Source organism: Maniola hyperantus, chromosome 2 (assembly GCF_902806685.2).
Source record: "Maniola hyperantus chromosome 2, iAphHyp1.2, whole genome shotgun sequence".
NCBI lineage: Eukaryota > Metazoa > Arthropoda > Insecta > Lepidoptera > Nymphalidae > Maniola > Maniola hyperantus.
Window position 1 is genome coordinate 1,538,987 of NC_048537.1, and position 25,687 is coordinate 1,564,673.

General features: G+C 36.6%; 1 protein-coding gene across 1 annotated transcript in view; it reads left to right on the top strand.

Moving 5' to 3' along the window:
* Positions 1–25,687, top strand: part of LOC117993805 (transmembrane protein 205) — a 39,240-nt gene that overhangs the window by 667 nt on the left and 12,886 nt on the right. The window contains exon 2 of the mRNA XM_034981672.2: positions 24,635–24,804. Coding sequence (XP_034837563.1) covers positions 24,635–24,804 — 170 coding nt within the window. The remainder of the gene's footprint in view (positions 1–24,634; positions 24,805–25,687) is intronic.

Genomic DNA, 25,687 nt, shown 5'->3' on the forward strand with positions numbered 1-25,687 from the left:
TTTGCGACAAATTCAGGATTCCAAGCATTTTTCTGTTTACAAAATTTTGCTATACCTAAAGAAATTGAACCATAGTTTTATCTTTTTACGATTCTAACAATTTTTTGTACTTATATTAGTTTGTAAACAAATATCTCCTATTTTTAATACAGTATGAGTGACCCTGTAATTGTGTGAATGAAATGTCATCTAGTCGTAAAGTCGCGTGTGTTAGCATTAATATGCAGTTCCAACTTCTAACAGGCATGTTTCCCGCATGTGGCTCGGTCGGCGTCACTTATTTATTCAGCTGACCCGTGAATTATGACGTCTCGTTTGTGCTCATGTGACGTAGTGCTATTCCGCGATTCTACGATAACTACGCTTGTTTTTCTATTATGTAAAGCTTGTTGGCTTCACGAGTCACGACCTAGACCTGTAGCATCAAACTTGTCGATTTAACCGCGATTATTCCTACTGTTTTTATTCGCTGATAAGTTAGCCCTTGACTGCGATCTTACCTGGAGCAATCCAGTCCAAGACGGAAACGGGTTGGAAGTTTTTTAAACCCACGCCCTTGATCTTTCCAACTGATATTTTAAATGACATCTTAGCTGGTGCAATATTTGCTGGTACTATGTAGTCTAACATGGTAACGGGGTAATCTGGAAGGTGTTTAAAGGTCTTTTCAAATCCATGCCCCTCAACCTTCCCAAGATATTTTTAACTTCTATGACTAGCTGTTAGCTCTTGATGATTTGTTATGCTATCTATTATAGATCTATTATAGCTATTTGCTAACTCACCTAGTGTGACAATGCAGCTTAAGATGGAAGCTGATAGTATTACCTAAACCCATTATCAGTTTTTACGAGCCATGTACGTACTGGTACGCTTGGCGGCAGTGCGTTTCTGGGGTAGCTAGCTAAAGCTGAACCCTCCCACCAGAACAGACTTGAGCTAATTTAGAAATGATAAATACTTGGATCTCCCACCTATAAGACCACAGCTCTCATCACTACGGCAGAGTTTGCTGAATGTCTTGACTACTATTGACTGAACATAATATGGCACTCTTGAAATCAGTAAGAAGATTGTATGTATTTTTGGTAGTTTTGGAAGGGTGTCGGCCAATCCAGTATCGTATTTTTCTTCAATTGTATTGTTACTGTGAGATCGAAAGCTGACGTTATATCACAAAAAGTAGAATAGAAAGGGTTATACGACCTTGTTTTCGAGGCCTAAATCATGTCCGCTATCTTTCATCCATTAGCAGGATAAAATGGGTACACCTATTGTTGTAGTTTCGGCCCATTATCATAGACTTTTGGATGTAGAGGGTTCATGAAACAATCTCCACGGAATTACTTGAACCGCTTGGGTCCAGCGGCTCCTGAAGTCTCGTTTTAGATCATCCAAAGTCAGAGGTTTGTAATATATCTGCGTTTTCGGGTGCAGAGTCACCATTTAAGCACCCAAAGTTTGCTGGTAGATATATTATGGACCTACATATGCCTTGCCCATGACCATTTCACTTTTGCGACTTTTTGAACAATGATTACCATGCTGTTGAGAAATTATTTTAATTAAAATCTACTGTGTCTGTCACTTAAACTTTAAAAGATTCTGCCGCTTTAAAATAACGATTCGGTAGGCACTTTAAGTGACGATTAATTTAATATTGTTATCATTATAATCAGCGGCGTTTCATCTGTCGGCCAGGCAAAACAAGCCGAGGTCGTCTGTCTGTCTGTCACGATTTCAATCTCACCTCCAGGAAGGCTATTTATTACTTTGAAGAAAATATGCAAAGTCGCAAATTTATTGCGGTAAACTTAATAGTCATGGTTAAAAGAGTTATTCAGATAAATATATAACAACATGTTTGTACCTACTTAGGCTTTTATTTCTACACTCATAATATTATGCAAATTACAAACCGTTGCAGTTCCAAAAATAATATTCTTCGTTGGGCTTTACGCCAGATCTCACACTTTTAAAGTATTTTTACTTACAATTTTTTTATTATGAGATGTCTGATGTTATTATTATTAATTAACACTAACTGTTACATTGTCCATATAAATGGTGACAAAAACACTAGTTGTGTTTTGGCGCTGATTCTTGATGCAAGAACTGAGCTAGTCCTGAAGATTAAAATACTTAATGTAGGTATTATGTGTACTTATACATTTTAATGTAACTGTTTATGTGTGTATGCTGTAGGGGGGTTTTAATGCCTGACAATAAAAACTATTATTACTTTCAGTATTAGCAACAAAATAATTACATTTCATGCAACATCGTGAGCCGCAGCTAATAAGACACGGTACTTACGTCGTGGCAGGCATCATAAAACAAATACTTTACAGTTAACACATTGCAATAAAAGTCCTCCATAAATATGTAAAGTTACATTGATCCCATTTTGGACAGCGTATTTATCTGACTTCTTCTTTGCTGAATTATTTTTGACATTATCATTTTCAACCTTGGTGATGTGTTGGAACTGATAAATAAGTGACTATCTTTTTGTGTACCGAGATTGTCTCTATTTATTTTTATCCTGTGCATTTATGTTCTTCAGTTTTTCACTCCAATGGCATTTGCATATATCGATGCCAAAGCTCTGTGCTGTGTAAATATATCTCCTTATAACCATGATTTTATGATCTTTTTTAGAAGTTGTAGTACATAATATAACCTAGTTACTTTCCCCCAGTTCCCCAATTTCACTTTATAACTGATTATATTCACACTAAACCCCGATAGGATATTAGAAAATATGAATAAAAAGCGTGAGAAAAAATTGGTTTGAACACTTCTCTGTTTCGGTATGCCGTGAAGTTTCGAATAATAAAATCAATGGATTATCTTTCACTCGATTAAAAAAAAGTAATGCGAAACAATTTTAATAACACAGTCAAATCTAGATTATCATCACAAAATAACAAAAGTTTTGGATGCTGCCCAATTTTTTCGAGGCTTCTAGAACGTCTTCGCATCGTCAATTGCAAAATAAAATAACTAAGATCATAATCTTTATTTTATTTGGCAAATTTCATGTCATAATATGCAATTTGATTCATGTCAGAAGTACATATTTGCATTTTGTTGTTGTAAGTTATTACATAACATTATTGTCACAATAATATGTAAGCAACTTCCAAAGTAGCCAAAATTGCGATAAAAAAGATAAAGTTCATACCTTGCAGACTTCGAACCATTTGATTTTTTCTTTTTTGTGACACTAAAGTCTGATATGACCTTACTCACTATGACCTTCGATAGATGATGTATGATTTGGTTTGATTGCTGCAAAATACAAATTCCATTTCTAGAGAAGACATACCTACCTCTATTTTGTGTCAAGTAACACACTTATAGCGGAAAATAACAGCCAACTAAAATGATAAAAGAAAAAACGTAACCCGCGCCGAACTCGAAATCACTCCCTGCTTGCTAGATATCACGCAGATTAGCATTTTATCGTAACGAATTAATGTTTGCAGAAAATACAACTTGGTAATCAAAATCTTATAGATTATGAAAGAAGACTATCGCCAAAGTGAACTATGCTATTACTACCTGGAAAGGTGTATTATTAAGAATACATGAAACCTACATGCTATTCTATTTCTATGGAATATAACTCGCTGAAGAATACAGTTACAATTATTACTATTGCATGCACCTTTGCGGTTTGGCAGCCATTTTGTATTCTGTATTCATCTCAGAATTTGATAAGCTATTTCGCAGATTGAACGCTGATTTGATAAAAGGTTATCTGCACATTTTGAAACACGTGCAATCTAATTTAACGCACACATTCAATTTAATTGTATATCGATACACAATCTAAATCACGATCTTTATCAAATGCATTTCAAAGTTTCATCATTACACTTTTTAATACGATTTTATCGTTATTTCATTTTCTTCTTTATCATCAAATCTACATAATGTTTAGATGAAAAGGACTTATCGTTGCTAAAAGCATTGATTTTCATGTTTTTGATAAGACTGAAAAAGCAATTAAATGTAAACAGTCTTCAAAACAATTTGATCTAAAAATATAATTTATTTTTGTACTTTTTTTTTCGATGATAAGTCAGTCCGTGATTGCGATTTCATCTGGTGATAATTGATGATGTAGTCTAAAATGGTAGCGGGCTAACCAGCAGGGGAAGGTAGCTTTTGTGCAACCAATACCTGCTATAGTAATTTTGGTACCAAGCATTCTAAAAGTTTGAAAAAGTTTGACAGGAACTCGGAAGTAGGGAACTCTTAGTTATAAGTCCACAGCGTACATCATCGGACATAGACCTCTTCTAGGAACTTCTACTTGCCTGAATCTAGCGGCTCTCTGTGACTCGATGTCGTTGGTTCACCTAGTGGGTTGTCTGCTAGTGCTGTGCTTTAAGGTTCGTACGCACCTGAGCGGCGCGGCGCGGCGCTTCAGCGAGCTGCACGTCGCGGCACAGAGCGTCAAAATATCATTTCTATCATTTTGTATGGCGCATATCGCACTAGAGCGGCGCTGCACAGCGCTTCACCGCGCGTTGCCGCGCGGCACGGCTGGAGAGAATATTTTAAAGCGCAGCGAAGCGACGCGCAGTGCAGTGACGCTAGTGCGACATACCCAGCGGCGCGGCACGGCGCTTCGCGCTCGTACGCGAACGGGTATAAAAGTGACGCGCAAGTGACGCGAGGTGCCGCGTACTGAAGTTGTAGTGCGGTAGGCACCGTCGAGCGGCCTGAGGTGACGCGTTCTGCAGTCGGACTGAAGCGCCGCGCCGCACCGCTCAGGTGCGTACGAACCTTTACAGTGCAAGGTTGCCAATCGAGCATCTCGGGGCCCCAACATCTATCGGTTCTTCGTAGTTCTTCCCCATCCATTGCCACTTCAATTTTGCAATCCATGTACCCAACATAAATTGCCAATTTGAATCCATATGTAAGCAAAACAAGAGCAACAAAACTCCCCCTCGCAATCAGAGTCCAAACAAATTGCGAAAGAATTGCTACGTGCTGAAAGACGTGCTCCATTGCACGTAGCTTGATGTTTACATGGTGATCTTGTTACTGCAATCTGCAATACCTTGCGAGCTGCAGTTAGGGTTGAACAATTGCCAAGAAAAAATCGGGATGATAAATTGCATTGCGAAATGTGAAGACTGCGCTACGTGTCACGATGCAAGCGATTTATATTATGTATTTGTACTTAACTATGTGTAAAAAAAAATAATGTAATATGTGGTACCTTCCTATATAATTACCCCATACTTTTGAAAAATATTTAAGACTAGCTTATGCTCGCGACTTCGTCCGCGTGGACTGCACAAATATCAAAGTTTGCGTGATAATTATCACCACTAGGTATATCTTACAAATCTAACAACTGACAATCAAAACGAGTAATTTATTACCTATTTTGAATAAATTATTTGAATTTTGAATTTTGAGATATAGAGATAAAAATATGTGTAAAAGTCATTCAGGAACAAAAATTCTTAGAGAACCGCTGTTACACCTTACATACAGTAATAAAGTAACATTAACAAAAAAGAAATGATGATGAGATGTAAAATAATTACTTATTGAGTATTCATTATGTTACTGTAAACATGTTAAACTAAACTTCATTGTAAAATACCATAGAAATAGGAGCCGTAATCTTTTTATGCCACATTTTCTTATTTTTGTGATACTTTCTTTGGATACCGAAGGGAGGAAAGGGACATCGACACAAAAGTTTATTTTAACATAGCATAATTCCTATTCTAGGACTATCCTATAATTCCAAAATAAGTGGCAGCCCTAATAAGCATATGTACAGGGAATAATCACATGGCCAATAAAATGAAAAACGTCGTTCGGTGGTTGAAACGACGCGGTTTGATTGTGTTTTGAAAGTCTACGATTGTATGAATGTATGGACGTGTGCCCGGAGTTTCCCACGCTCTTGGTTATTCGGAAAATTGATCGTCCATGAAATATTTATAATGAACTAGATGATGCCCGCAACTTCGTCTGCGTGGATTTGGGTTTTTAAAAATCCCGTGAGAACTCTTTGATTTTCCGGGATAAAAAGTAGCCTATATCCTTCCCCATGATGCAAGCTATCGCTGTACCAAATTTAGTCAAAATCAATTGAACGGATGGGCCGTAAAAAGCTAGCAGACGTTTCATCAAAATCGGTTAAACTGTTGGGCCGTGTAAAGCTAGCAGACAGACAGACAGACACACACACTTTCGCGTTTATAATATTAGTATTGATTTTATACATGAAAATATGCATTCGAAAAATTAGGCTACGACGCGACGGGGCTGGCGTGTCCGTGTTGGACAAAAGTCCCATAAAAATTGAGATAATAAAAAGAACATTAGGTATTAAAAAACCATAGATTTAATTCCATGTGGGAACAGACAGACCCCTTTATTATCTTTGATCGTCCTCTAATTCTTTACATGAAAGTTTTTAAGTTCATTAATCTCAATATAAAATGGATTTATCCACTTAAAACAATGCCATAATGAGCTGTTTAAATATCTAAGTATAATATCATAGATTATGAAACTTGCATGCGTAACAGTTCTCTTTACCCAGCGTGGTAGATTATGGCCTAAATCCTTCTCATTCTTTGAAAAAACTCTGCAGATCTCTTAAAAGCATAGAAATTTTGCTTTTTTTTATGAAGAAAATTAAAATGTTTCTTTAAACATTATTACTGAACTATATATTATAATGTACTTATTAATATTATAAATGCGAAAGTGTGTCTGTGTTTCTGTCTAATAGCTTTTCACGGCCCAACAGTTTAACCGATTTTGCTGACAAAGGAAACTTGCGTCCTAGAAATTGACATATAATACTTGGACAACTTTTTATCCCGGAAAAGCAAAGAGTTCCCGAGGGAATTTTAAAAAACTTAAATCCACGTGGACCAAGACCAAGATCCTCTAATTACTACTATTTTAATTAGTAAAACAAAAAGTTCAAGATTACTATTCCTACTTCCTATATATATTTTTTGGTCAATATACTTAGTACTTTTTTAATTGGCTGCTTTATTTTTTTTAAATGCCGGAAACGTCTGGCAAAGATACATTTGACAGTGGCAGCCTCGTATTTCTACTGAAAATAACTTACAAAGTTATTGGAACTAAAATAACCTCGTTGGTTCAATGGTATTCGATTTCTTCGGGTTCAACGAATTTGATCTCATTTCACGCGAAAATTATGAAACTAAACCGAGTTCTAGATATTAAAGACTAGGTAAGTATCTAAATATATAAAAGGAAAAGGTGACTGACTGATTGACTGATCTATCAACGCACAGCTCAAACTACTGGACGGATCGGGCTGAAATTTGGCATGCAGCTATAGCTATTATTACGTAAGCATCCGCTAAGAAAGGATTTTTGAAAATTCAACCCCTAAGGCGGTGAAATAGAGGTTTGAAATTTGTCGCGAGCATAGGCTAGTATGTAATAAGAGGAAAAAGTGACTGACTAATCTACTAACGCACAGCTCAAACTACTGAATGGATCGAGCTGAAATTTGGTATTCAGATAGCTATTATGACGTAGGGATTCCGCTAAGAAAGGTTTTTGAAAATTCAACCCCTAAGGTGGTGAAATAGGGGATTGAAAGTGTAGTCCATGCGGATGAAGTCGCGTTAGAAATTTCAGAATGGCCGCCATGAAAATTAAAATAAAAAGTGTTAAGTATTTCTTGTATTTTGGCTTTTTGGAAACATTATCTTTAAGGTTCTTAGATTTTATTTTAGTGGAAACAAAAGAATATATTTATTCAATGATGGCACAAAAATAATGATGATGATGATGAATATCTTTGAAATTATAGCAACGTAAAGTTATCTCTGATAAAGAAACAGTTGGTAGGTACATACAACAAAAGCTGTCATGTGATAACCTCAGATACCAAGTTAGATGTACGATATTCACGTGACGATACTCATCAATCTGTGTGGTTAGTATGAGATTCTAAATCTCACCAACGTTGGTAGAAATCGAGCGTCAAAACACCAGAGTAAGATGGAAAGTTCCTTGTTTTGAAGTTAATGTGGACTGTAGCTGTGACTATAGTCATAAAATGATGAGATTTGTTTAGTGGTAGTTTATGGGGCTAGAATTCATCATTAAAGAGAATATTTTAAAAAAAATCATGAGTTATTACTCATGATTTTTTTGACTAACTGAAATGGTTAAAAAACTCATTTCAAATGTCACAGGTCACAGGTATTATTTTGTGTAAATATTTGTGTTGTGTGAGTACATAATTTTACTTCCACGTTAAATGTTTTGACGCTCGAATTCTATCAAAGTTGGTATATAGCGCTCTCGCTGTTTGGCTCAATCATTTGTATAGGTACGTAACAGAGACAGCGCTGTACTAAACTTATCCACGGAATGAAGTAGCGCTCTCTCTGTTTTTATATGGGATTAGGTAGAGAGAGCGCTATATTAACTTCATTCCGCGGATAGGGTATAACTCCGCCTAGCTTTCCCTAGCGTCGCCAGCGATTTCTGTATAAACGTAGATCTTAACCAATCATATTGAATTATACAAATTTTGTTAACAATAAAGTTGTTCAATTTTTTTTTTCATTTTTATTCAACTATGAACATTTTTTCGCGTCATTGAGTCTTCTTAAATGCAGGTATAAAATATGATGGTGTAGTCAGCACTCGGCAAGTTCCGCCTATGTTATTTCGTTGAATGTAGGCCAATTTATATTTAAGTCGGGGACTTTTAGAAAGATTGCAGCGAGATTGTTTGATGTTCTTCCGTTACAACATTTTGGCAACTGTTAAGTGTCTACAAAGAAATGGGTTTCTAGAGTAAAAGGGAGCATAGTAAAGTATCACATAACCATCCATCATGATCATGGTGTGGTTTATATTTTCTAATAAAAGCGCCTGTCATCTGTCAGCGGTGATTAAATAACAGATGATGAGTTTCAGACACGCTCGCAGCTGAAAGAAACAGTTTCAACAAAAACTTCACGCAAAACAAACACGAATTTAAAGAACCAGTCATGTGCGAGTCGGACTCACACTCCAAGGTTCCGTACCATCGTACAAGAAATAACACTTAGTAACTTTTTAATCTTCATGGCAGCCATTTTGTTTTTTGTTGTTATAGCGGCAAAAGAAATATAAAATCAGTCAAAATTTCAACTCTCTATCTATTACAAACAGTTCACAAGATACATCCCGCTGATAGACAGACGGACGGACGGGCGGGCGGATGGATGGACAATGGAGGTTTGGCAATAAGGTCTCGTTGGCACCCTTTCGTTGGAACACTAAAAAGTCGCCTAAATATTGGCTGATATGGATAAAAGCAACCGGATGAATTATATCTTATCCAGATGTGATTGAACGCTTGAATAAATAAAACATAAGATAAGATAGCTAGATTGGTAGAGAGCTTCCTAGCGTAAAATCCATGTTATTATTATATCAATACTCAATATCGTCAACTCCTCAGTGCCTGAAGACGAAAGTCTTTTAACCAGTGTGTTCTTCCCGTCCTCACCCATGGTGCTGAAACGTGAACACTGACAAACGGCCTTGTTCACAAATTCAAAGTCGCTCAGCGAGCTATGGAGAGGGCTATGTTAGGAGTTTCCCTGAGGGATAATATCATTAATTGATCTCCTCATGGAGATCCGCAGGAGAACCAAGGTCACTGACATAGCCCCAACTATTAGCAAGCTGAAGTGGCAGTGGGCAGGTCATGCCTGTCGTAGAGGCGATAGCCGTTGGAGCCGAAAAGTCCTTAAGTGGAGACCACGTTTAAGCAAGCGTAGTGTGGGACGCCCGGACCGACGATATAAAGAGGCTGACGGGAAGTGGCTGGATGAGGAAGGCGTGAGAAGGGTGTGGTGGCGCTCTTGAGGAGGCTCTCTATGAACCAAAAGTTTAAACCCTTCACATTCTGAGAGGAGACGCGTGCTCAATAGACAATAGTGAACCCGCGATGGATAGAGAAGATGATTATGATTACCTACTGCAAACTAAAGGAGCATCTCAAATCAGTAAACTGACACTACAGACCCACTGATAACAGACAAAGGAATACAAATACAGTTATCAATAATCATCAAGTTGCATTCGTTCCCAATAGCTAGCCAAGCGTGTTATCATTCCGCGATATTTAATGCGAGAGTTTTGTATCGATTTCTATAAACGATTTTGCATTGATTTACATTTCGCCTTTTTATAAATTATAAATAATATAATATAACGATGTTGCATATATTTAAATTGAAATCGGATCTCTCCGGAAACTAGGGTTTCTCCACACTAGGGGTTTTCCACGCGTGTTTTGAGTCCAGAAAGTCGTAACTTTCAATGGCTTAATTAACTCAGCTGCTTTCTTGAATTCAATGCTAGCAAATAAGCTTTTAAGTTTTACCTTTAATTAAAGGCACAAAACTGGCAGATGTCAGTTTTCTAATTTCAAAAGTAGGTAGGTACTTATAGTTAATGATTTTTATACCTTCATAATTTTTGTTTATTTATTTATCTTTATTCGTTCTATTTTCTATTTTATCAGGTTCTTTCTGAAATCCTGATTGATAATGAAGTTATTTTGATGCTCCGCTTATCAAGGTATTCCCCGATTTTTTATGCCGATGAAAAATAATGTCGATTCATATCTAGTTCATTGTTTTTAGATCAACGATAATAGGTGCGAATATTATAAGTATATTATGCGAAATATTTACTTTGATACTTTTTTTGTCAATAACTGAAAAAAAACTTCCACCGAGGAATAAATATATTCAATCATCATCATCATCAACCGATAGACGTCCACTGCTGGACATAGGTCTCTTGTAGGGAAACGATCTTGCGCCGGCTGAATCCAGCGGCTGCCTGCGACTCGTCTGATGTCGTCCGTCCTAATAAATATTATTATTCGTGCTTAATAGTACCAAGAACTGCATTCTCTACAAGAATTCGACTTTCTACATTAACATCTGAATGGCCAATACTCTACTCAAAACTAAGTCAGTAATCGACAACCATGGTATTGTAACAGCTGAACTAATGAAACGCATAATTCGCATAAATTATACTTTATTTTTACTCATTAGCGAATTTCTTTTTCTTGTCAAATTTCTCCTTATTAACACGTTTTTGTATATATATATATTGTCATCACTACAGTTCATATTGAAAGATATTTACGTAGGTTATCTCAACCAATGCACGTTTTTACTGCTGGATACAGGTCTATTGTATTCATTCTTTTTCTTTTGATGAAAACAAATTGCTCCGTGCGTTCCAGCTTGTCAACCATTACCGTGTGCTGTTATTTCATGGTGGTCCTAGCTTTATAGCACAAACATTATTAGGTCGCCATACCTGAGTTCTTTTTTTTGTTGCATGAGTTTTTTCCTAGTTCTTTTTTCGGTTCATTGGTTTTTTTTAATTCCTTGTTTTCCTAATAGCTGACTCGTTTTTCCTTTTCCCTAATACAAATCTATACTTCTTTGGAGATAACTTATAGTAAATGAAATGAAAATGTGACTCGAAGATACAACTAGCAAGTATTTTTCCTTCGCTAGAGTAGAAATTCGATTCGATGTAAGATCATATAAAAGTGTCTGTCTGTACATGAATGGCAGGAAACAAATAATAACATATTGGTAACTCCAAAGAAAAACCAATCCATATTCAAAGAAAATCGTGAACTTCTTCATAATGTATTCAAAATGAAAGAACTTTCGTCAACCCTAAATAAGTTCAAGGAACGGATTAGCCACGTAAATGCAATGGAATTAAAAATCTGCTGGCATTAATTCCGTTTAATTAAAAATTTAATAAGCACTATTTAAAAAATCCAAATACAAGTAAGCTTTTTAAGTGAAGGTTCTTAAGGTACACGACAGTACATTATAAACATAATACCAGTTTTACGTGCTTTTTACGATTGCTTGTTATCGGATATTTTTAATTTTGTTCTTCTTAATTCGATTGCAACCTTTGGGTATTTTTGTTAGTTGCTAATTAAATGTCACAAAGGTGTTAATTATTGTAGTTGTTAAATCCGTATAAAGGTGACGATTTATTTTAGGACTGACGCTAGTAGGGTTTTCCAGTATGAAAAATATGGAAAAGTTACAAATATTAGTATTAGCTATTACGTATTTCATATTTTGTTTCATACTGTACCTACAAACGCAAAATATTACTTTGTTATATACAAACTAATTTCAGGCTTTTGGTTATTTTGGTTGATGCTAATATACTTATTTATACTTAAATTTTTATTACCAAACCGTTGAAATACGCATGGCCTTATTCATTTTTTGACCCGTTATACCTACCTACGTTCGTTCGTGCCTTAATCTTCCCAATTTTTATGTATGGAGTAGAGACATGAACTATCAAAGCAAGAGAAAGGCAAAGAATAGATGCGTTTGAAATGTGGTGCTGGAGGCGGATGCTACGGATTCCGTGGACTGCCAAGCGCACAAACGTGTCTATCCTTTCGCAACTCGGGATCACTGCTCGACTCTCCTCCATATGTTACCAACGATTACTCTCATATTTCGGCCACATCGTACGGCGGGGGGACGACAGCTTAGAAAAGCTCATAGTGACGGGCAACACTGAGGGCAAAAGACGGAGAGGCTGCTCACCAACTAGGTGGTCCGCCCAGCTAAAGGAGTCCAGCAGGTGTGGATTTCATCAGATTGTAAAAATGGCCACCGACAGAAGCCGATGGAAACAGATAAGCCATTCGAGGGCAGTTTGCGAGGACCACGATCTTCAGCAATGAAGGAACGATCGGAGAGAGAGATACCTACCTACTTAGCCAGTTATATCTCCGATATTATCTTTTACATTGATTCTTATCGCACCTTGCCGCAGCCTGCATATCCGACTTTTTAAGTGCAGCAATATTTCTTTGGAGTATTCATTGGACACTAATTGGCCATGCAAAACCGTAGTCAACCAAGATGGAAATTAGCTTCACAGAAATATAACCTTCAGTGTGACAGCAGGTAGAGTTACTTTTCCTTGTACAAATTAATTCTGCTGTATTTACGAAAACATGATCTACGAAGTTTATGTTCACAGGAAAGCAAGTTTTATTTTTTACGGATTTAAACGTATTTTTCTGTGTATATAATTTTCCTATACGTCTACCAAAAATACAAATAGCTTCAAAAGGAAATAACCCCAATTTGTAAGCAAATTAAGGCTATTTTTCCGTATAGCCAATATCCATACATATTTCTCATGTACGGGGTAGGGATTAAAGCATAAATCAATCGAAAACATACGATTATTATTTTAAACAATTTATTTGGACGCGGTTAAAAGTATTTTTTATCTGTGACAGTGCAATAAACATAGTATCAGTACTTAATTATTTTTTAATTCATATGTAATTAACTTTCTTTATAAGGAATTAACACCAAATTATTCATTGCCGAAACAAAATTTTATGATGATATATTGTAGGAAAAAATATAAAGTTAAAAGCTTGTATATTTTAATTTCTCATCATTATAATATGAACAGCTGATCCAATTTTGATCTCATTTAAATAGGATTAATTCGACAAATACGTCTCTTGCTATCCCATAAATATTAAAAAATTATAAGTCAATTTTGTAATATTACATGATTTTTTAACTAATATAAATAAAACCTATTTACGAAAAGAGTTTTTATACAAAACTTAATTATGTTTAATATTTTATCTAAATATATCAAGTCTTTTATTAAAATGAGCTCCATAAAACCAATTTTTAAGAAAATTAAAATATAATTAAAATTAAAACGGGATATTAATAAAGATCTCTCCATTAAAAAAAATACAAACACATAGGTAAATGACGAAGACATTATGAAAAATTTAGATAGATTAACTGCCTATCAGTAAACTAATAATTAATAATCTGTTGATTGTTATTGTGACGTTGTTGTTTGACAAAAATTGTATGATATTTTTTGACAAACAACAACGCTGCTAAGTAACTTATCGACAGATTATGGATGGACTGATTTATTATTATTTTTAATATTTGCCGTTAATCACATCATAAGTCTGTCTAAATAGGTAAGTAGAGATGGATGTTAGTTTAGTACATACATACGTAGTAAACGTAATAGTAGTAGGTCATTCAATGGAACTAACAGCACTTAAATAATAATAATCATGAGTTCATGACGACATGACCTTGCCGCGTGACGCTTCAGTCATCGAACTGTGCAAATATCCTTCAAGACATGAGACAATCTGGGAGTTGCTAATAGATATCGTCTAAAAATATCCATCGCGAAACTCACAAGCTAAAACGTACCTTGACAATTGATATTAAAATCAATTATGCTGAAACACACATTCTACACATAACTATTGCAAATTACTGTGTAGAAATATGTTTGTACAAAGTCTGTAGTGTATTCAGAGTTTGTCAATTTGCTAATTAACAGACAGCTAAGGCTAAGGACAAATATAGAACTCCACAAGCGAAAAAACGTGCGTTAGGAGGGCGCCTTATTTGGGTAGATGTGCGCGTTTTTCGCAACTTTTTCTTATTCTCGGGCCAAATTAAGGTTAACGTCAATGCCCAACAAATAAATATCGCGATAATTCCGCCTATAATATTGATTATAAACATATACCACTCACTTTAATACTGTGTGGCCACTCAGTTTAACATATTGATGTTAAACTGAGTGGCAACACTTGAACGGTTAACGTCTAATGCCAATTGAATTGGGTTTAAAATCTTCTAACGCCAAACGGCAATGTGAATGCCGTTGTAAAATTAACGCGTTGGGTCGTTCGTGGCTACGCTTCGGTTAACGGCCATCAACGCGTTTATCAACGGCGTTTCCCGTTAATATAGCCGGTGCGTAAGTACAACTGTTGCACCTTTACCACAGTCGCTACACCAAAGCGAAATTCCGATTCAGATTTATGCGTAGGTACCTAATCGCTGGAGCGGAATTAATCTCGCAAAACTCCGCACGCCAAACTTTCGCTGTTGTCCTGAACTTGATCTTCATGAAAAAAATTCAAATAACTTACTCTGGACAATATTTTACAATTTTTATAGTGTTTTACCTACACTTCAAGGAAATTTCTAAATAATTTTAAATACATACCAAAAATTGCGGACTGACAGGAATCGAACCCGCGTTCATCGGACAGATTCAGATCTGGACAGAAATTAACCCAAAAATATGTCGAGTATTAGTTTACCGCGGTAAACTATCTCAGTCATTTTGGGAAAACATGAAGAATGAAAACTGGGCATTTTTTGTTTTTAGTTTGTACCACATAATATATACCTAGGTATAGTTCTTGCAATTCACGAAGGCTACTGAACTTTACTTGTGGTAACGTCGTTTACATGGTCATTGCGTAAGTGTGCGTGCATGTCGGACCAATCAGTAACGAGCAAGCTCTGTCTAACACACACATTTAGTGCACCTTACGTATACCGATACGACTCAAACACAAGGCTGAGTCGGTGGCCTTCGTGAAATGCTAGAATTATAGGTATTTAGGTACATATACTTATTTATAAAAACACAAAATTATTCTATGCGGCGGAAGTCGCTGGCTTCAGAAACAAGATTTAATTAATAAAGATCCGTAAATATTTCAAACAAGCACTCCCCTACGTCTGTTTTGTGTATTTTGAAAACGATAACAATATCCCATACGGGGATCAAAATAAACATTATTAGGCCGACTGTTTGTTTATTGAAGCCACTATTGACGCTACCGGTGGTTACGATCGCGTTATAAATGACAGCTCTAGTCATGGCCACGTGCTGTGGAGGCCAAATCCATACTTGTTTTTAGGGCTCCGTACCTTTAAAGGAAAAAGGCACCCTTATAGGATCACTTTGTTGAGTGTCTGTCTGTCTGTCCGTCTGTCCGTCGTGTCTGTCAAGAAAACCTATAGATTGATTAATTATTAATTTCGGAACATACTGGTACTTTTTAACGCCTAATTTATGGGATCTGTTGCTCCATAATATTACAACTCAATGCATGCTAACTAGTATAAATAATCATACCGCGCTGAATAAAATCCATACTAATATTATAAATGCGAAAGTGTGTCTGTCTGTCTATCTGTCTGTCTGCTAGCTTTTCAGGGCCTAACCGTTCAACCGATTTGGATGAAATTTGGTACAGAGTTAGCTTACATCCCGGGGAAGGACATAGGCTTTTATCCCGGAAAAGTAAAGAGTTCCCACGGGATTTTTAAAATACCTAAATCCACGCGGGCATCATCTAGTATTTAATAAATGATTTTTATACCAATCATCTTAGCTTAAGATATATAAACAAATTATATTTATTGGCACGTATTACCATACAATCCATTATTACTACCGTATAAGTTTACAACAATAGTAACTTTCTCCTATCCCATAAGGGCCTGCTTATGTTAATCTTCTCGTATTATGAAACTCTATCCCATTCTATTACATTCTTGTGAAAAAAAGAAAGTTTGTTTTGAATGTTTGTATGAACACCTGGTTGAATTGACACATTTTACCTATTTCCTTCATCTTATTTACTCGAAACTTCGGAAAACTTTTATCGAAGTAATACAATAAAAATATAACTGATTTATTAATCAGCTCAAACTACTGGACGGATCGGGCTGTTTGACATATAGCTATTATGACGTAGACATCCGCTAATAAAGAATTTTTAAAAATTCAACCCCTAAGTCACAAGCTAGTTGTTTATAAAATAGACTTAATTTTTATTTGCAACTAACACGAAAAGATAGTAAAATAGAAGAGCATTTTGCTGGTTTTTAATTTTTCAAAAATACCAAAAATTTATTTTTTATAAAGAAAATATTTGCTACCGAATAACCGAAACTCATGCTCGAGCAGCGACAATTAGTTTGGCCGACGATGTTGCAAGCTATGCCTACTGATTTGCTAACTATACAGTTAGCGAATCAGTAGCCTAACACTGAATATCCTAAATCATAGCCACCGAGCTCATTCATTTTTTTTAATCCATTGAATGTTTTATACGAAAAATTGTTTAAGTATCCCTCAATGAAGCAGCAATGTAGAACCAACCAATGTCAAATGAGCTCGGTGGCTATGATTTAGTTAGTGGCACTGAGTTAGCGAATCACCCCGCAGCGGGGTGATTCGCTAACTCGTTAAGGCCGCGGATCAAAGATACCATTTCTATTACCTTATTTATAGTTCTGTGACTACACTACACTACACTTCGTGTTTAATAGAAACAAGATATTGACTCATCAATTGATATACATATTTCAATAAACGTCCAAGCAACCGATACTATGTGATAAGACCTAAGTAAAAAGTTCACGAGTAGGTAAAAGTGTTGATAGCCTTAAGTACCTACCACAATTATTATAAAGCTACATACTGTGTGATTACGAAATCGAGTTGGTAACAACTAACAAGTAATAAGTGTGCTTGAGCGACTAAAAGGATTTTAAAACACGTCAATAATGCAGGAAAACGATTAAGAAAGAAACAGTTAAAAGCATTTCTCGATAAAATGAAGACAGGTGTTAAAACTTCAAGTTCGAGTAATTCCGTAGGGCGATTGTCTAAAACCTGCATCAATCATTATTACAATCTCAATTGTTCTGATTGGCTGAATTTGTGCGATTCTTGTTGCAACAATGCATTGTGGCCAATAGTGAGCGAGCATTAACCAATCGGAGATGATTGCGATCGTGACATTGTAGCTGTCAAACAACCGCGGTAGGGCCACTGGTTAAGTTTCCTTCTCTCTCGCACATTCTAACATTTTTAACCGACTTCTAAAAAGGAGGTGGTTCTCAATTCGGCCCGTTTTTTTAATGATTATAAACCACTCATTCTTTTACAATCATTGAAAATGTTAGAATAAGCTGTCAACAAATGTGGCTCGGCCAAGTTCTAAACAATAAAATTACATCTATTTTAGACATATTATTTTTATTGTAATATATCTAATTTTAATAGAGGAAGAGGGAGATGAAAAATACTGAATGTTTTCCCAATTTTTCTCTATGAATACTACTGATATCACAACCCATACTCATCATCATGATCAACCCATCACCGGCTCACTACAGAGCGCGGGTCTCCTCTCAGAGTGAGAAGGGTTTTTGGCCATAGTCTACCACGCTGGCCATGTGCGGATTGGTAAACTTCACACACCTTTGAGAACATTGTGTAGAACTCTCAGGCATGCAGCTGTTTCCTCACGATATTTTCCTTCACCGTTAAAGCAAATGACGACCTCCCTGGCGCAGTGGTGAGCGCTGTGGTCTTATTAGTGGGAGGTCCCGGGTTCGATTCTTGGCAGGGGTTTGGAATTTTATAATTTCTAAATTTCTGGTCTGGTCTGGTGGGAGGCTTCGGCCGTGGCTAGTTACCACCCTACCGGCAAAGCCGTGCCGCCAAGCGATTTAGCTTTTCGGTACGATGCTGTGTAGAAACCAAAGGGGTATGGGTTTACTAAAAACTGCCATACCCCTTCCAGGTTAGCCCGCTATCATCTTAGACTGCATCATCACTTACCACCAGGTGAGATTGCAGTCAAGGGCTAACTTGTATGTGAATAAATAAAAAATAAAAAAATGATATTTAATTAATTAAAACGCACATAACTCCGAAAAGTTAGAGGTGCGTGTCCGGGATCGAACCCCCGACCTCCGATTAGAAGGCGGACGTCCTTACCACTAGGCTATCACAGCTTATCAATCCATACTAATAAATATAAATTCGAAAGTGTGTCTGGCTGTCTGTCTGTATGCTAGTTTACCATAAGAATGTCCGAAACTAATGTAATTTTATTGTATAGGACTTGGCCGAGCCACATAGTTAAGTGCACTGATTCTTCGGTTCTTCCACAATCATTGAAAATGTTAGAATTTGCGAGAGAGAAGAAAGTTTAGCTAATCACAGCGCCTTGTTGCTTATGTAGAGTCATTTGAATTTCAAACATAGCCTGTAATGATTGATGTCATCGAAATTAAATAAATGAAATGAAATACCTATTTTTAGAGTGCTGTACCTCAAAAGGAAGAAAGAATCACTTTGTTATCTGACTGTCTGTCCGTCGTGTCTGTCAAGAAAACCTATAGGGTACTTCCCGTTAACCTAGAATCATGAAATTTGGTAGGTAGGTAGGTCGCCTAGCAAAAGTAAAGGAAAAAATCCGAAAACAGTGAATTTGTGGTTATATTACCAAAAAAATGTGTTAATGAACAAATGAGAATTAGTATTTTTAATTTTCAAAGTAAAATAACTATACCAAGTGGGGTATCATATGAAAGGGCTTTACCTGTGTATTCTAAAACGGATTTTTATTTATTTTTATGCAAAATATTTTTTGACTTATCGTGCAAAATGTCGAAAAAATACGACTGTAGAACGGAAGTCGCGCGAGTCTGACTCGCGCTTGGCCGGTTTTTTATATTTGTCTAGACTAGATACTTAATGATGCCCGTGTGGATTGAATATTTAATTTTATGCTAATTCTATTGTTTTTAGCACGAATAGATATTTAGATAAGCACTTATAAATTGACATTTCTTATCAAAACATTATAATAACATAGGTACTCGTATTTTTGTATTTCGTCCTGATTGCACTTTGCCCAATCATCGTTACAACTGAAATAGATTTTATGTTCGAAATATAATCTTGCAAGCCTGTCCAACGTAATATTGATTGAGAACAATGTTTACAATCCATACTCCGTACTAATATTATAAATGCTAATGTGTGTCTGTCTGTCTGCTAGCTTTTCACGGCCCATCCGTTCAACTGATTTTAATGAAATTTGGTACAGAGATAGCTTGCACCCCGGGGAAGGACGTAATCTACTTTTTATTCCGGAAAATCAAAGAGTTCCCACGGGATTTTTAAAAACCTAAATCCACGCGGACGAAGTCACGGGCATCATTTAGTGTAGAATAAGGTATTAAAATTGAAATGAAATAGAATCTCATTGCAAATAGGCATAGGAAAATTTTCGGCATAATCACGAAATATAATATTATGTATCATAGATTAATTATTATTGGTATCGCTACGCTCTACATAAATGTATTTTAAAAAACAAATAATTTTCACTATGACACTGAATAACAATATTCACCACAGAGTACTGAACACCACTGAGTAGAGAGAGCTGACTGACTGACTGGCTGATCTATCAACGCACAGCTCAAACTACTGGACGGATCGGGCTGAAATTTGGCATGCAGAGAGCTATTATGACGTAGACATCCGCTAAGAAAGGATTTTTGAAAATTCAACCCCTAAAGGGGTAAAACAGTGGATCACCACGCGGACGAGGTCGCGGGCATCGGCTAGTAAGAAATAATTGATTGCACATCAATGCTCGCTGTTGAATTATATTTGTCATTTGTTATGTATTGTTTTCAATCGACCAATAAATAAACATTGTATCTGTAATGGTTCAAATCAAAATGTCTCACACGACGCGCGCTGCATTGGGACCCAAAATATTGATGAGATTGCATAAGAAGGTAGATAAAAACTAATAAAACAAGTAACAACTGACGTAGTGGGTAATGAATTATTCATTTTGTTTACCCTTTTAAGGCATAAGCGAGTTTTTGTAAAATCAAATCGAGCCTCGGTTAGCGGAAACTGAATTATAATTCGTTATTGAACTTGAAACCTGAATGGGCGACCATAATGCAGATAAAAAAATTGAAAACAGAATTTTACAAATGGCCGTTGAGAATGAGAATAATTTATTTGAGGCTTCTTTGACAAAAAGTCGTGAGTGTTTGAGCTTGCAATTTGATTGCTGGAGGCAAAAACCTCTTGTGTACCTTGCCCTATACGGGAAGCACAAAGAAAAGTTTTTTGCTTACTTTTATTTTGACCATTTTGTATTGCATTAACTTTTCTTTGTATTCTGAGGTGGTCTTTAGTTTATGTGTTTGTTCTTTCATTTGTAGAGGATTTTTAATAAATCAACATATTTTACACTGCCATTATGTTTCATCATCATCATCATCAACCGATAGACGTCCACTGCTGGACATAGGTCTCTTGTAGGGACTTCCACATGCCACGGTCTTGCGCCGCCTGAATCCGGCTCCATGCAACTCGTCTGATGTCGTCCGTCAACCTAGTGGGGGGTCTTCCAACACTGCGTCTTCCGATGCGAGGTTGCCATTCCAGCCCCTTGGGACCCCAACGTCTGTCGGTTTTACGAACTATGTGCCCTGCCCATTGCCACTTCAGCTTCGCTTCGTTGAGCTATGTCGGTTACTCTAGTTCTCCTACGGATCTCTAATCTAGAGGATTTTTAATAAATCGACATAATATTTTACACCGCCATTATGTTTAACTATAGCTCTGTTTTTTTTATTATTCAGATACAAGTTATTCAAATGTATTAACTATCGTTGCTTATTATACAACCTCAATTTATTCAAATAAATAATTAACGTTAACATTTAACATCAAGAAATACTTAAGTGGTAGATATATTTTAATTAGTCCATAAATATTTAACCCTTCGTGTCCGAAGTACTTCAGCCTTGTCAGTTGCTATCTCAACACAGTCTTTTCGTTACATTAATTTAAATGTATAAATTATTGAAATAATTTATTTTCAACTTTATTTTACGTTTTATGTTATGCTTGCCTATAAACTTTACCTAACTTTTAATTTAAAGTTAACTATCCAAATGAAATTTTCTTTTATAAAGTAGCAAGAAACGTCTTTTGATTTAATATCATATTCAGCATATTATTAGTCTCGCCATTCAACGAGGTAACGCTGCCAGTGTTCTGGGCACCCTGCCTCGTTGCGGTGGTTTAGATGATATTTTCGATCTGTAATTTTTATGTTCTAGAATAAGTTTGGTATTTTTGTTTATTGTATTTTCATTTGCATATAATAATTGAATATATAATTTGGACAAATAAATATGTAAATCGGTACTAAGTACTTTTGAACCGTCAAATGCATCTACCACTGGTTCGGAATGAATTTCCTACCTAGAAGAACCAGCAAGAATATCTACTGAATGTTAAAAAAAATACTTAATATTGTTCATTATAGTAAATCTACCTTCGTCAACTTAATCTTATTAGAATTTTCATTCAATTTCGGAATCTATTTATGATCATTTTTTATTAAAGTGTTTACTCTTCAAGGAAATTTCTAAAAACCTTTTTAAACCATATTGTTATCAAAATTTGAAGAATCAGCAGAATCCGAACTTGGGGATTGCGCTCTGTGTTTCTTACTTAAAATCAAGGCAAGCGATATAGCTGCAGGATTTAAAACACGATTTAAAGTCGCACAGTTTCATCAATTCAAAGAACTGGCTTTCAAAATTAGCCAACATTGATTAGGCCACATTATCGTCCCCGCCTGCGTGCGAGGAGGCACGTCGGCTAATTTCACGATGATAACACTAATAAGCGATATCGGTGTTACTATATTTTTCCATTGAGACCACTCGGTCAAAAACTGGTGCTGAATGCAAAATTTGTCATTGAGATTATCTTTATCGCAACGGTTTGCAAAAAGAGGGACGTGTGACCTATATAGTCGCGAGCTTCGACGGTACATATTAGTCGATTGTGCTGGATAAGCAATGTTTACCCAAGCCCAAAATGATGGATGGGGGACCAACTTCATTCTATTCGATTCGTAAATCGTAGCCAAGGAGAGCTCGATAAGCCGCCGCGCGTCGTGCTTGTTAGCCTTGAGTTGAGACCATTGATTTACTTGTTATTTGTGAATTTGAAGTAATTATGTGCATGACAGACGGGTGGACATTATATCTTAAGATGTTGCAAAAATGTGACCTACCCTTGAGACTGATTCTCTGAAATCTTACTGATCTCAGAAGACTGATTCAATCTGTTTACGTCATATATACCTAGACTCTATTATAAGTATATTGATGGTTTTCGTGGACATCAGGTATTTCTTTCTTTAAATGATGTCTGCGTTCTATCACAGGATCTACAACATCCATTCTACTTAATTATCTGGTGGGAGGCTTTGGCCGTGGCTAGTTACCACCCTACCGGAACGCTAAGCGACTTAGCTCCGGTACGATGCCGTGTAGAAACCTAAGGGGTATGGGTTAAATACAAACTACCATACCAGATTAGCCCGCTTCCATCTTAGACTGCATCATCACTTACCACCAGGTGAGATTGCAGTCAAGGGCTGACTTATATCTGAATAAATAAAATAAATAAAAAACCTTAATAATAATTCAACGATCGAGTACGGAATTTCAGTGATTGAGTACATTACTGATAGGTATTTGTTCTGTGGTGCGGACTACAGTCCTTAGCAGTCTTAGCAGTAGATAGTCGCTTTCTGTTTATCGTTGTACTTTCTCCGTCTAGACATTCGTGACTGGCGAGGTGCGATAAATTAGCAGCAAATATGTGAGGACACCGTTGCATTGATGTTTAAATGTAATCAATACTATGTCTTGACTTGAATCTCCGTCGTAGACTTGGTCAATAGAGCAGGTCTGACGTCACACGTTTGTTCAGTGGACGCGTGTGGAGGGCGTGCGACTCCCACAAACACCGCACGTCACTGAATGATTGTGTTGTGACGATCCCATCCATTAAAACCAGGCGCATATATGAAAATGATGAAAAACCCTATTTTAATGTAGATAACGGACACATACCATGATCAATTTGATGGTTTTATTTGACGATATTTCGACACAATTGCACGAGTCGTGTACATCGATGGTCGTCGATGTGCAATTTTGTCGAAATATCGACAAATGACACCATCAAAATATGAATCGTGGTATGTGTCCGTTATTTACATTAAGATATGTCATTATAAGTATCGCTGTCTTTTTGCAAATATATCTCAATCATCAATAGTAAGGTTAAAGGTGAATCAATGCAAAAAGTCGCTGTGGGTGATCTCTACATAGTATTGTTGGAATCAATTGAATAAATTATAGAAGGAATAATGATTCTCAGAAAATTCTAGATCAGATTGGGAAAAGTTTAGGTACCTACTCAATAAATCGAAAGGATATATTTTGTTTATTATTTATTGTCTTCAATTAAGACGCCCGCAGCTTGTCCATAGAACAGTTCGGGGGCAACTGTGATTTATCGATAGTAACAATTGATGAAAGTCTCGAATCAATCAATGGTACCAGTATACCATTTACTAATTCGAGGTAGGTATCTATTGGTCACGGTGAAGAAAACATCATAATGTTCTCAAAGGCACCAAAGGTGTCTGTCAAACCGCACTTGTCTAGCTTGGTAAACTATGGCCTGAACATACTTCTCAATAATATGGAATAGATAATTTATATAGATAGATACTTAACCTATTTGTCAATTAAACATTAGCTTATTGCTTCACGTAAGGACCCAAGTCCTCAATACATACCGGTAACACCCACTATATTGTGTATATTTTATTATATCGGACTTGCCATGATCGGAATTAGGTAGGTAGGTACCATTTCTGATTACCAGACAACAAAAGCATTTCGTCACATCACAGACAAAGGTCTCAAAGTCCTCTTGTTCTATGAAAGAAACATTTTAATTTTGCCCATTTCTTCCACAGAATTGCGACTAAAACGACTCAACCGTTCCACGTGGCGCTGGCAGTGCTGGTGATCATTGCCTGGTTGACGCGGGCCGGTTCCAGCGCCCATGTCCGCGGCTGGCGCGCCCTTTACGTGGGCGCTGTGGCCACTCACCTCGGGGCACAGATATGGATGACCTTGATTTCTGGTGAGTGACCATTCCATATATTGCTAGCATTTCTGGTGATCGTCACCTGACAGACGCCCGGCGGCGGTTCCAGCGCCCACAAGTGTCAAGGTGCCTAGAATGGCGACCTCGCACCAGAAAGCGTAGTGTTGGAAAACCCTATTAGAACTAGGTGTACAGACGACGTCAAACGACTCGCAGGGACTCGGGAACAGCCACAGGGAACAGCGTAAGATCGTGGCATGTGAAAATCCCTACAAGAGACCTATGACTAGCAGTAGACGTCTAATGATTGATAATATTGATGATAAAACTCTTCTAAAGAAATCCCTAGCGGATCTTTGAGATTTTGACAACTTTTTTTACTACTTTCAGTAAAGTTTGAGAAAGTACGTCATCACTACCCATATTATCACTACCATATTATAAATACGAAAGTATGTTTGTTTGTTGGTTTGTCCTTCAATCACGTCGCAACGGAGCAACGGATCAACGTGATTTTTTGCATGGTTACAGTTTAAGACCTGGAGAGTGACATAGGCTACTTTTTATCCCGGATAATAAAAGAGTTCCCACGGGATTTTTAAAAACCACATCGACGCCTACGGAGTCGAGGATATCAGCTAGTAAGTGATAACTTAGAGTGAATGCCATCTTTTAGGGGAAAAGGTGGAATTTTCTTACTCTAGCGACAATACTTTGCATAAAATTAATTATCATAGTGGTAAAGAAACCAGTTGTGTGTAATCTATGGTCAGGCTTTAGCAAATACCTAAGTAAGTAACTTATGGCCATAGCTTCCGTTAGCACAATTACGTCCGTAAATAACTCAATTATACACGGCTTCTATATTTAGATGGATCAGGTTAGTAATTAAAGCAGTCTAGCGGTAGATAAGACCGAC